The following is a 12,207-nucleotide window of genomic DNA, read 5'->3' on the forward strand; positions in this document are numbered from 1 at the left end:
GCTGCTCTTTACCAGAACTTGGTTTCAAACATGAGGCAACTGTCATAGTTCATACATAAGAAACCAAGACATTTTTGATTACTTTCCATCAAGAAACAAAGTGCAAATATAAGAAACATAGCAAAACCTCAACAACAAAACAAGTCCTCTTGATTCTCCCCAAGTATTAAAAGGACTCTGTTTCAAAACTAAGATAAATCAAACAAACACACCAAAACACCAATTTGACTCAAACGCTTTAACTTCCCTAGTCATCAAACAATTTTATCGTAAGAACTTAAGCAGAGCATCCATGTCTGCACACTTGATCTTCAAGTCCTTCAACTCTTGCTCAATTTCTTGCAGCCTAGTCACACCAGTCTCTTTCAGTTTCTTCTCCAACCATTCCAACTTAAACCCTGCTTTTGTCAGATATCGTAGTGCAGAATATGCCTCGGCCAGATCACCACTGGAGAGTTCCTCGGGAGACTTGCACAGAATTTCATTCAGATTCAAGTACATGTTTCTCAGATGTGGGTTCTTCAGACAAAGTTTTGATGCAAAAAGACTGTTCACAGATTGTACCTTCAAAAAAAATAGAAAAAATGGACAGCAAGTAAAAACCATATCAAGAATCTGAACTTTACTGAGACGATTTGTTTTTTCTGCTATGTATTTAAAAGTATCTTTCTTACTTGTGAAGCAAGGACTTTAAACCCATTGATGTCAATGCTTTCCGTTTTCTCTGGTACATCTAGTTTACCAATAACTTCAAGAACATCTACTTCTGCAACAATTTTGAGTTCTCCATTTACCAGAAAACCTTTATCGTGGCCTTGAAACTCGTAAAGGGGTAACATAAATGGAAAACCCCAGGTTGTGTTCTTTTGATCAAACCAGTATTCAGCTTCTGAAAAGAAAAAAAAAGAAGACAACTCTGATCACATCACCATTTTCAATCCTACAGAACGCATGACTTGAACTATACTACAAGACAAGACCAACAACATATATCAAATCATATGAAAGTAATAATGAAGTAAGACTGTGGGAGTAACAATCACCTCGCATATGGGAGAGTTCTCCCGGTTTTTGATTTACCAATCTGAAGGACATTTTAACGTGTCTTCTCCATCCGGAAGGTAAAGATACAGAATCAGGAATACATAAAAACAGAGATAGATTATTATAATTAAAAGACCTATCAGATCCCTTGGGATAGGCGATTAGACGCCTGCGAGCAAAACACATAGAAAAGCTATTAGATGTGTTGTGTCATTTGCAACGAACCATCACGAATCCAATATACATACATTATTGAACCTTTAGAATAACAGTCAAGAAGACCTTATCAAAATTGAACATTTTCAAGTAGAAGATGTAAAAAAGATATTAGACATTCTAGGAAAAAAATAGAAAAAGCATTTGAAAAAAAAATTGACTAGAACATCAATTCGAAATTGAAATAGATTTTAAACCTTCAATATATCACAAGAAAGTTGCAAACAAGATTTATATATTCTTACCATTTGCAGCGACCGGCAACGAATATATCAGAGTAAACTGCATCGGACTCCAAAGAGGAGAAATTCTTAATCACCCAAGTGAACTTCTTATAAGCTTCATTCGCCATATTGATCCTAAACACACAAGTTTGTAACTTGAACAAGTTAAACAACCATATCAAAAAAACAAAACTTAATCATAATCATATAGATATAAAGACCACAATATATACGAAACAACATTGTAATATACTCCCTCCGTTTCAAAATATAGGATGTTTTAAGCAAAGCACGCAGATTAAGAAGATTTTACTTTTAATAAGTTCAACCAATCAGAAACAATACTGCATAATATAAACTACTAAACTAATCTAAAAGTTGCATTGAAATTTGAAAACATCCTATATTATGAAACAACAAACTTATCTAAAACATCCTATATTTTGAAACGGAGGGAGTATTTTTTAAGAAAAAAAAAACTTCAATTTACAAATTACCAAGTTTGACAAGACGAACAGTCAAAGGAAATGGAAAAGATGAAGGATAAGTTTATAACCCTTCAGAAGAAGTGCAGCAACAGCTTTTTAAAGGCATGCAAGTGTGTAGACGAAAGGAATGTGAATCGTTTCGACTCCTCATAACTCATAAGTTATAGCTCATAGGGTTAATATATAGGGCTTTAAAGAAATACTCCCTCTGTCCCACCAAGATTGATGTTATGTGATTTTTCCTTATCCCACAAAAATTGATGTTTTACCATTTTTAATTAATTAATCTTAAACTTTTGTAAACTTCAAGAAGTGATGATTAAGAAAATTCAATAGCCATTGGTTTATAAATATATAATACTTTTTAGTAGAAAAACAATATTGTGTTTAAAACTAATAATCATTATTTCTTAAATTGTGTGAAGTCCCTCAAACATCAATCTTTGAGGGACAGAGGGAGTAATTATTTGGGTTTACTTGTCAAGGAAAAAAATAGTTATTGCAAGAGGAAAATTTAGCTTTCCCAAGTATTTTTTAAAAAAGTGGAATAAAGACATTTCCGAGAACAAGTGATCACAGATGTGAAGAGCGAGACTAATAATTATACAGAGAGAAACGAAAAAAATTGATTTCGCATCTCGAAATACCGTATAATGCAGTGTAGAGTACAAAAAGGAATTTGATGCCAAGTTCATTCTTTTTTTTACATTTACGTTAAAAAATAGTATATGGAGATAATCTTTTTGACACTATCGATCGATCCTTTCTGCTGCTTTTTACCAGAACTTGGTTTCAAACATCGAAAACCCCCCAATAGTTTCTCAACAGAGATCACTGCAAGTAATCTTTTTTTCTTAAATATAGATAAGTGCTTCATCCTTGAGAAGGTGGCCTCGCCAAGCTGTTATACTTTGACTAGCTGCACAAGGAAACTGGTTCCATCAGTTCAGAGTTGTGGCAATTTTTTTGGCTTTCCCCATTTCCTTGCACGATTAATCTAGTAAAAACAATATTTTCTGTAGTTGAAAATTCCTTTTAGAATCATTGTGAGCTAAAATTTAACAGTTCATTCAGGCACAAGAAACTAAGACATTTCTGATTACTTTTCCATCAAGAAAAGTGCAGTAAAACATAGCAAAACCTCATCTCACAAAACAAGTCCTCTTGATGCTCCCCAAGTTTAAAAGGACTCTGTTTCAAAACTAAGATTATTCAAAAAAACAACTGGATCCCAAGTCTTTTAACTTCTCTAGTCATCAAACAATTTTCATCGTAAGAATTGAAGCAGAGTATCCATGTCTGCACAATTCATCTTCAAGTCCTTCAACTCTTGCTCAATTTCTTGCAGCCTGGTCTCACCAGTCTCTTTCAGTTTCTTCTCCAACCAATTCAACTTATACCCTGCTTCTGTCACACATCGTAGTGCAGAATATGCCTCGGCCAGATCACCATTGGAGAGTTCCTCGGGAGACTTGCACAGAATCTCAGTCAGACTGAGTACAACGTTCACGTATGTTTCCCTCAGATGTGGGTTTTGGGGACATAGTTTTGATGCGAAGCCTGGGTACCTTTCAAAAAGATTGTTCACAGATTCTACCTGCAAGTAAGAAAATGGACATTTAACATAGAAACCTTTAACATAAAATGCATCAAAATATATATATATATCTTACCTGTGAAGAAGGGACTTCAAACCCATTGATATCAATGCTTTTTGGTTCCTCTGGTACATCTAGTTTACCAATAACTTCAAGAACATCTACTTCTGCAACAATTTTTGACTTCGTCATTTACCAGAAAACCTTTATCGCTGCGTTGAATCTCCGCAAAGCTAAACATGTATCCAAAACCACTGAGTGTGTTCTCTTGATCAAACCAGCATTCTGCTTCTGTAAACAAATTTGAGATTATCATCAATTACATTTTCATAGTAAGCATGACATGAGCGATTTATATTCCAATGGGAGAGTAGAAACAATCACCTCGCCGTTGGGAGAGTCCTTCCGGAAATTGATTTAACACCATAGTAAATGAAAATTTAGCGTGTCTTCTCCATCCGGAAGGCAAAGACTCAGAATTAGGAACACATAGAAACAGAGAGAAGTAACCACACGTCTTGTCACTATTTCCCTTGGGATAAGCGAGTAGACGCCTACAAGCAAAAACCATAGGAAGCAAAGAATGTGTGTCATTTGCAGCGGACGAACACGAATATATCTATATATATATATATATATATATATATATAATATATGTATCACTAGCAAACAAGAAATGTTCTTACCATTTGCAGCCACCCGCCACGAATATATCAGAATAAATTTCACGACGACAAGGAAAAGAGGAGAATTTCTTAATCACCCAAGTGAACCTCTTATCAGCTTGATTCCCCATTGATCTTGATGAAGATGACTCCTAAGTCCTAATCCTAAACACACAAGTTTAACAAATTAAGCAACAAAATCAAAATAAAGACTCTTTCATCAACAAAATAGACTTAAAAGATATAATTCTCAACCCGCAGAGTATTGACGATGAACTCACCGAAGTGCAGCAACAGCTTTTAAAGGCAAGCGAGTGTGTGTAGACGAGAGGAATGCGAAACGTTTGGACTCCCTCATAGGGAATTCTTCTCGAGGAAAATATTGTTATTGCGAGACGAAATTTTTGACTTTCTCAATATATTTTTAAAAAAGAGTGGAATAAATAATAACTTCAAGATCTTAGTTGAGTTAAATCTAAGATATAGTAATGGTTTTGACTCCCAATGTAAAGAGAAAAGATGATTTCGCATGCCTGGCAAAATACGGGAAACTGCAATTGAAAGTATAAAGAAGAATTTAATGCAACTTCTTTTTTGTTTTGTTTTGTACATTTACGTTTAAAATGGAGATGACAAGAGAGACTTTTTAGTATAGAAATTGAAGTAACTTGTGCAAGCTTAGATACTAGTATCTATCTGCTACCAAAAACAGGTGAGACTCTTCTTCTTCCTGCTTCCTCTATTTCCTCTCTTGACAAAAGTGACGCCTCAGGCTCAAAATCTGTACTTTCTAGTTGCTTTTGAAGCTGTTTGATTCAAAGAACCAATGGAAACAGCAAAAGTTTCAATGAATATTACACCAAGATCGTTGACACTTCAGTAGGTCATTCTGAAGCTTTTGAAGCTAGGATGAAGAATGAAGCCAAGGTACATTCCAAAATGAATGTGCACGAATTTTAGGAGGAGGAAGGCCACCAAGTCCCGCTTCTGATACTGATGATGCTGATGATGAGTAGGACGATGATGCTTACTCCTGTTATTTCTGTTGATATTTTCATTTTTACCAAACGATAATTTCTATTATTGAAAATTCATTTAGCATCATTTTAGTTACAATGAATTATTTTGACTATCTTTGTGAGCCAACTGTCATTTAGTTCAGAAATATGAAACCAAGACATTTTTAAACATTTATCCATCAAGAAACAAAGTGCAATAGTATATAAAACATGCAGCAAATCCACAACCAGAAAACAAGTCCTCTTGATTGTTCCCCAAATTTAAAAGGACTCTGTTTCAAAACTAAGACGAAAAAACAAACAACCGACCAAAACACCAATTCTCTAGATCCAAAGTCTTAACTTCCTTAGTCATCATCGTAAGAACTCAAGCAGAGCATCCATGTCTGCACACTTCACCTTCAAGTCCTTCAACTCTTCCTCAATTTCTTCCAGCCGAGTCTCACCAATCTTTTTCAGTTTCTTCTCTAACCAATCCAACTTAAACCCTGCATTTGTCACAAATCGAAGTGCAGAATATGCTTTGGCCAGATCCCCATTGGAAAGTTCCTCAGGGGACTTGCACAAAATCTCAGTCAGATTTAGTACAACATTCAAGTATGTATTCTGCAAATGTGGGTTCTTAGGAGAGAGTTTTGATGCAAAGCCTGGGATCTTTTCAAACAGACTGTTCACAGATTCTACCTGCAATTAAATAAAAAAAAATGGACAGATCAAGTAAAGACCATATCAAGCAAATGAACTTTAGTGAGCAACTGTTACAATTTGTTTTCTATGAATTTAGAAGTATGTTATCTTACTTGTGAAGCAGGAACTTGAAACCCATTGATATCAATGCCTTCTGTTTCCTCTGGAACATCTACTTCACCATCAAATTCAAGAACATCTACTTTTGCAACAATCTTTACTTCTCCGGTTACCATAATCCCATTACCCTGAATCTCCAAAATTCCAATCATGGATTTAAAACCCAAGATTGTGTTCTTTTGATCAAACCAGTATTCTGCTTCTGAAAGAAAAAGAAAAAGAACAACTCTAATCTCATCACCATTTACATTTTCAATAGAAGGCATGACTTGAGTTATACTACAACATGATACATATATCAAAACATACAATATGATTGGGAGTAAGTAATCACCTCGCATATGGGAGAGTTCTCCAGGAATTTGATTTGCCACTTTAAAGGAAATTTTAGCGTGTCTTCTCCATCCGGAAGGTAAATATTCAGAATCAAAAACACATAAAAACAGAGATAGATGTTTACCACATTTATACTTATGAGAACCCTTGGGATAGGCGGCATATGCCATTAGACGCCTGCGAGCAAAAAATCATAGAACGTTGTCTCATTTGCAGCGAAAACACACGAATGTCGAATACAAGTTATATTCTTACCATTTGCAGCGACCAGCCACGAATATATCAGAATAAATTTCAGTACCTTCATCCAAAGAGTTGAAATCCTTAATCACCCAAGTGAACTTCTTATCAGCTTGAATCCCCATTGATCTTGATTACTCCTAAAGACACAAGTTTAACGATAAGTTTGAACCCTCGGAGACAATTACGATGAACTCACACATGTGCAGCAACAGTTTTTTAAAGACTAAAAAGTGTATAGCTTTTTAGGAATGCGAATCGTTTTTAGATAGAAGAAGAGTGGGAAAAAGACATTCCCGAGAACAAGTGAGCCGATTGTGATGGTTTGTTTATCTTCAAACTCTTAGTTGAGTTTTTTTTTAAAATGTAAGAGAGATGATATTTTGACTACCAATGTAAAGAGAATAATGATTTCGCATGCCTGGCAAATATACGGGAAAATGCAAGTTAACAGTACAAAGAAGAATTTAATGCAAGTTCTTCTTTTTGAAAATTAACGTTAAAAAAGAGTGTATGGAGATGGCAAGAGACAAGAGAGACTTTGAGTATAGAAATTGAAGTAACTTGTGAGAACTGAAAAAGCTATCTGCTGCCAAATACAGGTGACACTCTTCTTCTCCCTGCTTCCTCTATATTCTCTCGTGACAAAAGTGACGCCTCAGGCTCAAAATCCGCACTTTCTAGTTGCTTTTGAAGCTGTTTGATTCAAGAACCAACCAACGGAAACAACAAAAGTTTCAATGAACCAATGTAAAATATTAGACATTTCAGTAGGACTGTTTGCTCTGTTTTCTACAATGTACTACTTTCATATGAATCAGTCCTCACTAGACTCAAGACAGTTTCCCATCCACCAAAAGCCATAGTAAACTGTTCGTTCTTTTCGTGTTAATGGAAATGATCTATATGATATTGAGAAGGGGGTAAAAACAGTTCGTTTTTTACCTTTTGAAGGATAGCAGATTGGTCATCTAGAGGAAATTTACGCATGTACTTAAGCATCTCTAGTTGCTGCAATAAGCAAATAGTTAGTCACTGAACTTCAATGGATCCATTTCTTGTAATAACCAAAGCTGACATTACCTGTTCTTGTAATTGCTGTTGTGCTATCATTTTCTGTTCAAATCCATCTGGTCCTAGCTCAGCTTCTTCACATGCCATCTCCTCCCTATTAAAAACTGTGAAATTAGCCACTCATATATAGTAAACCCTCATAAAAACTAAATCTCGTAAGATGGTAACAAACTGGTAGAGGAGTGAGCGAGCTTACCTAGCGAGGAATTTGTAGAAACCAATCATCAACTCTTTATCATTTTCGTATGCAGAGTTCAGCTTTCCCAAGCACCCAATACCAAATCCCGGGTCTGTTATTAACAGTAAAAAAAAAAACATTCACTGAGACAGATGTAATGGTGTGCAAAACAAAGTCCCCAACAACGTCTAAAGAAAGAACAACATTACCAATTCCCATCTCCAAGAATATCTCCTCTTGAACTGCAGTTGTTACCGCTACAGCTTCCTGCATTGTATCAAAATGATATATGTAAACTTCTATCGGTACATCACTAAGGTACATCAAGAACCATACTTTTTGTTTGATTCCAGACGGATTAATCCCTTCAATGGTCAATAGATTCATTCCAGATGAAGTTAGCCTCTTCAATGATCATCATTATCTAACAATTTCATATCTATATAAGATTGGAGGACTTGAAATTCTCAGAATCTAACATGTGCTATAGAGAAACTAAACCAAAAATCTCAAATAACCAACCTAATTTAAAGATATGATAAGTCCCCCAAATTATTTAATCTCATCCAATTTGAAAACGACATTACTCTACCACCACCACTCTTTAACTACAGAGCAAAGCATCAGTCAAATGATAGGTTACACAATCAAACAATTACAAAGCACAGCGTTCCTCACCTGTTTATCCTCCACAGCATCGGCGATTCGTTTCTTCACATCTTACAACAATAAAGCAAAAAAAAAAAAAAAAATTGCAAAGAATGAATGAATAATATCAATAAAATGGGTTCCAAAGAATCTTCAACAATGATAAACACGATTACCAGATTGCGATGTCAAGTAATCGAATCGATCAAAGAGATACACCATTTGCTCTTTCGTTAACATCCCAGTGCTTTGCAGCGCCGTCTCCATTGCCAACCAAACAAAAAAAAAAACACTATCTTCGGAGTTCGGACGCACAAAATTTTTTCAAGCTGTAAAACAAAAGTTGGGAATGCCACAGATAAAGCAAATGACGAAAGTACCCTTTATTTATTTTAAATTCGTTTCTCAGATATTACATGAAACATTGATATTTTTTGTCGCATTTTAAAACTTTCCTCTCGACATAAATTAAAGCGAACATTAATTAATCGATTACATAATTGTATGGAATTATTACCCCTGAATCAAAGGGAGAGAGCATATACAAAATTAATAAACTATACTGTATTAATTTAAACCAGAGGATAATAAAGGACAATTATACAAGTCGCTAATAGTAAAATTAAACGGTAGTAGATAAAGACAACTACTACTAATCGCTATATTAATTTTAAACAGAGGATAATACAAGGCAATAAAACAAGAAGGGAAGAGTAGAGAAAAGCAACTTTTTTATTAAATTAAAGTGATGATATTACAAGGGTAGAACTTTTTTTTTTTTTTGTTACAGGATAGAACTGTAATAATTATATTAAAAAAAAAAAAAAAGAGCTGCTTAAAAATCCTCGTCGAGAGAGAAGACGTGATTATCAAACGCTCCGTTGCCGTTAACGCTAGACATAACAGAAGCCTTTTGGTAATCGCCAACGCGTTTCTCGAAGAAGTTAGTCTTCCCTTGAAGCGAGATAAGTTCCATCCAATCAAAAGGGTTACTCACACCGTACACCTTCCCGTACCCAAGCGCACCCAAAAGCCTATCCGCTACAAACTCAATATACTGACTCATCAAATCACGGTTCATCCCAACCAACGCGCATGGAAGCGCGTCGCACACAAACTCCCTCTCGATCTCCACCGCGTCGCACACGATCGACTTCACGCGCTCTTCGCTCAGCTTCGTGTTGAGGAGCGTGTAGAGAAGGCAAGCGAAGTCGCAGTGTAGACCTTCGTCACGCGAGATCAGTTCGTTTGAGAAAGTAAGGCCAGGCATGAGACCTCGTTTCTTAAGCCAGAAGATTGAGCAGAAGCTTCCGGAGAAGAAGATACCTTCGACGCAAGCGAAAGCGATGATTCGTTCAGCGAAGGTTTGAGATCCGTCGATCCATGTCATAGCCCACTGGGCTTTCTTCGCGACGCAAGGGATGGTTTCAATCGCGCGGAAGAGATGGTCTCTCTCTTTATTGTCTTTGATGTAAGTATCGAGGAGGAGACTGTACATCTCGGAGTGGATATTCTCAATCGCGATCTGGAATCCGTAGAAAGCACGCGCCTCCGAGACTTGGACATCGGACATGAAACGGGAGGCGAGATTCTCTAACACGATTCCGTCTGACGCGGCGAAGAAGGCGAGGACGTGTTTGATGAAGTGGCGTTCGCCGTCGTTGAGGCTGTTTTCCCAGTCGCGGTTGTCTTGTGATAGATCTACTTCTTCGGCAGTCCAGAAGGATGCTTCGGCTTTCTTGTACATCTCCCAGATCTGTGGGTAGTGGATTGGGAACATACAGAATCTGTCTGGGGTTGGTGTTAGAAGCGGCTCTTCTTGCATCGAAGGCATCTTTTGATTTTTTAATTGAATCGAATTGAGAAGTAAGAGATGTGTGATTGAAAGAGATGGTTTTGATTGAATGGTGAGTTTTACTGGATCTAGTGATGAGTATATTTATAGTGGGGGGAAGTGAAAGGGTTTTAGATTTTAGAAGAGGAGAGGGAAAATTTTAAGAGGAGGGAAAAATTGAAAACGTTTGAATAATTTTGTGTTGTTTCGTCACGAAAAGCTTGTTCGGGAATCTAATTTTTTGGAAGGAGCTTGTTGAGGAAGGTGAAGGGTATTATCGGGAATGTACACTGAAATTTTGGCCTTGAGTTGGGGGGAGAAAGGAAAGAGATAAAGTTTGGCGGCAACATTTTCGATATATTTTGCCCGGGTAAAAAGGACATTTTCGTTGGAAACTCGTAACTCTTGGTGGCGGACGCGATTGTTTATGTGGTTGTCGTGTGTTTTTACTATGAGGTACACGTGCCATCGTGTGATAATGTGTTGGGTACACGCTTGTAAATTTGCTTAAAGGGTTAAAGGCCCGTTAAAGAGTCCAATAGACTGCAATCGGGTTTGGGACATTTGAAATGGAAATTTATTAAACCGAAATCGAACCAAGTTTTATAATTTTAGACGGAGAAATTCTAATACCGGGTAAACCAAAAATTCAGACTGAACCCAAATTGATTCAACTAAACCGACGGTGAACCAAATATACTGGAATCCATTAGAAATTAGTAAATTGTAAATTATTTAATAAATAACTAAATAAATAAATTATTAGAAGAATTGTTCCCATTAGAGCAAATTTCATCTTATAGTGATTTGGTCTACATATCTCATGCATAAAATATACACAAAATAAATTATTTTCTTGAAAAAAAATCCATCTACATTTATTTTGGATTATCTAATAAAATGAAAAAAAAATACTGAATTAGAAATTATTTAATTTAAAACCTAATATCATTTAATCATTTTTGCTCTTGAATCCATGGTATATAAGCAACAAAAAAAAAGCTACAATATCTTTCAAGAAAAACAAACAAATACACAAAGAGAAAATGGCAAAATTTGTGTTCGGTGCTATTGTGGGTGCAGCTGGATTATGGAAGTTAATGGGAACTTTTGGTGGAGAAACTTCGTTAAAAAGTAGTAATTTTCAAACAGAACAAAGTACTATAAGCAAAGGATGGATCATGCTAATATTCATAGGACTTGTAGTGTTGGTGTTCTTAAACATGAATGCCGAAAAGATTCAACATAAAGCCGAAGAACAAGCTGCTGTGTTTGTGATTGCAGGAATCCTATTATTTCTTATTATTATCCTTCATTTCAAGGGTATATTTTAATCTCTCTTAAGCTTTTTTTTTGTTTTTTTGGTATCATAAAGAATTTAGAAATATGGCGTTATATAATATACTAGATTAGGACCCATGGTATACCGCGGGCCAAAATTATTTATAACTAAAATATTTAAATTATAAGTTGTATTTGTTGGTTAAATATGTTATAATTATATAATAATTGTTAAATAAAACATATAATATCGTAATATAATTTATTTTTTACATAATATTTATTTAATCAATTTAATTATATATGTCTATTTTCTGATACTGACAGTGTCAACAAAATAATAAAATGATGTTTTACCCGTGTAACACCAAATTAATGATTTTTTTTTTAATTTATATAAATATCGATAAAAACCGTCCCGCTATATAACTCCGTCCCAAGATACTTTAACTTACACTATATCATCTTAATTTTTAATATTTATTGTGTATATATGGAATAATATTTATCATATTTAACTTTTTAAAAGTTTTAAACATTTTTCATATTTAATCT

General features: G+C 35.3%; 3 protein-coding genes and 2 pseudogenes across 6 annotated transcripts; all 5 read right to left on the bottom strand.

The window, feature by feature from the left end:
• Window positions 1-56: 56 nt before the first annotated feature.
• On the bottom strand, window positions 57-1,613 carry LOC104715025 (MATH domain and coiled-coil domain-containing protein At3g27040-like). Its single transcript, XM_010432483.2, has 4 exons — window positions 1,506-1,613; window positions 1,044-1,213; window positions 675-889; window positions 57-564 (listed from the first exon to the last, which is right to left on the bottom strand). The coding sequence occupies exons 1-4, from the start codon at window positions 1,610-1,612 to the stop codon at window positions 265-267; spliced, it is 792 nt and encodes a 263-aa protein (XP_010430785.1). The 5' UTR covers window position 1,613; the 3' UTR covers window positions 57-264.
• A 1,538-nt stretch (window positions 1,614-3,151) lies between these two features.
• LOC104715027 (MATH domain and coiled-coil domain-containing protein At3g27040-like) lies at window positions 3,152-4,375 on the bottom strand (annotated as a pseudogene).
• A 1,012-nt stretch (window positions 4,376-5,387) lies between these two features.
• LOC104710522 (MATH domain and coiled-coil domain-containing protein At3g27040-like) lies at window positions 5,388-7,067 on the bottom strand. Of its 3 annotated transcripts, XM_087463653.1 has the most exons (5): window positions 6,699-7,067; window positions 6,522-6,574; window positions 6,396-6,434; window positions 6,055-6,263; window positions 5,388-5,938 (listed from the first exon to the last, which is right to left on the bottom strand). In XM_087463653.1, the coding sequence occupies exons 2-5, from the start codon at window positions 6,565-6,567 to the stop codon at window positions 5,609-5,611; spliced, it is 624 nt and encodes a 207-aa protein (XP_087319779.1). In that variant the 5' UTR covers window positions 6,568-6,574; window positions 6,699-7,067; the 3' UTR covers window positions 5,388-5,608. The 3 variants fall into 3 exon arrangements, with proteins under 3 accessions (XP_087319779.1, XP_010425442.2, XP_087319778.1); XM_010427140.3 differs by having other exon boundaries at window positions 6,396-6,574; window positions 6,653-6,903; XM_087463652.1 differs by having other exon boundaries at window positions 6,396-6,574; window positions 6,699-6,777.
• A 36-nt stretch (window positions 7,068-7,103) lies between these two features.
• On the bottom strand, window positions 7,104-9,200 carry LOC104710523 (uncharacterized). Its single transcript, XM_010427142.3, has 7 exons — window positions 8,714-9,200; window positions 8,568-8,608; window positions 8,099-8,156; window positions 7,908-8,001; window positions 7,721-7,805; window positions 7,583-7,648; window positions 7,104-7,333 (listed from the first exon to the last, which is right to left on the bottom strand). Exons 1-7 carry the CDS (start codon window positions 8,802-8,804, stop codon window positions 7,220-7,222), a joined length of 549 nt encoding a protein of 182 aa, XP_010425444.1. The 5' UTR covers window positions 8,805-9,200; the 3' UTR covers window positions 7,104-7,219.
• A 51-nt stretch (window positions 9,201-9,251) lies between these two features.
• On the bottom strand, window positions 9,252-10,956 carry LOC104710524 (ribonucleoside-diphosphate reductase small chain C pseudogene; annotated as a pseudogene). The gene has a single exon (XR_015564968.1). The product of XR_015564968.1 is annotated as a ribonucleoside-diphosphate reductase small chain C pseudogene (transcript).
• Window positions 10,957-12,207: the final 1,251 nt, after the last annotated feature.

The sequence above is a fragment of the Camelina sativa genome, chromosome 9 (assembly GCF_030686135.1).
Source record: "Camelina sativa cultivar CO46 ecotype springtype chromosome 9, ASM3068613v1".
NCBI lineage: Eukaryota > Viridiplantae > Streptophyta > Magnoliopsida > Brassicales > Brassicaceae > Camelina > Camelina sativa.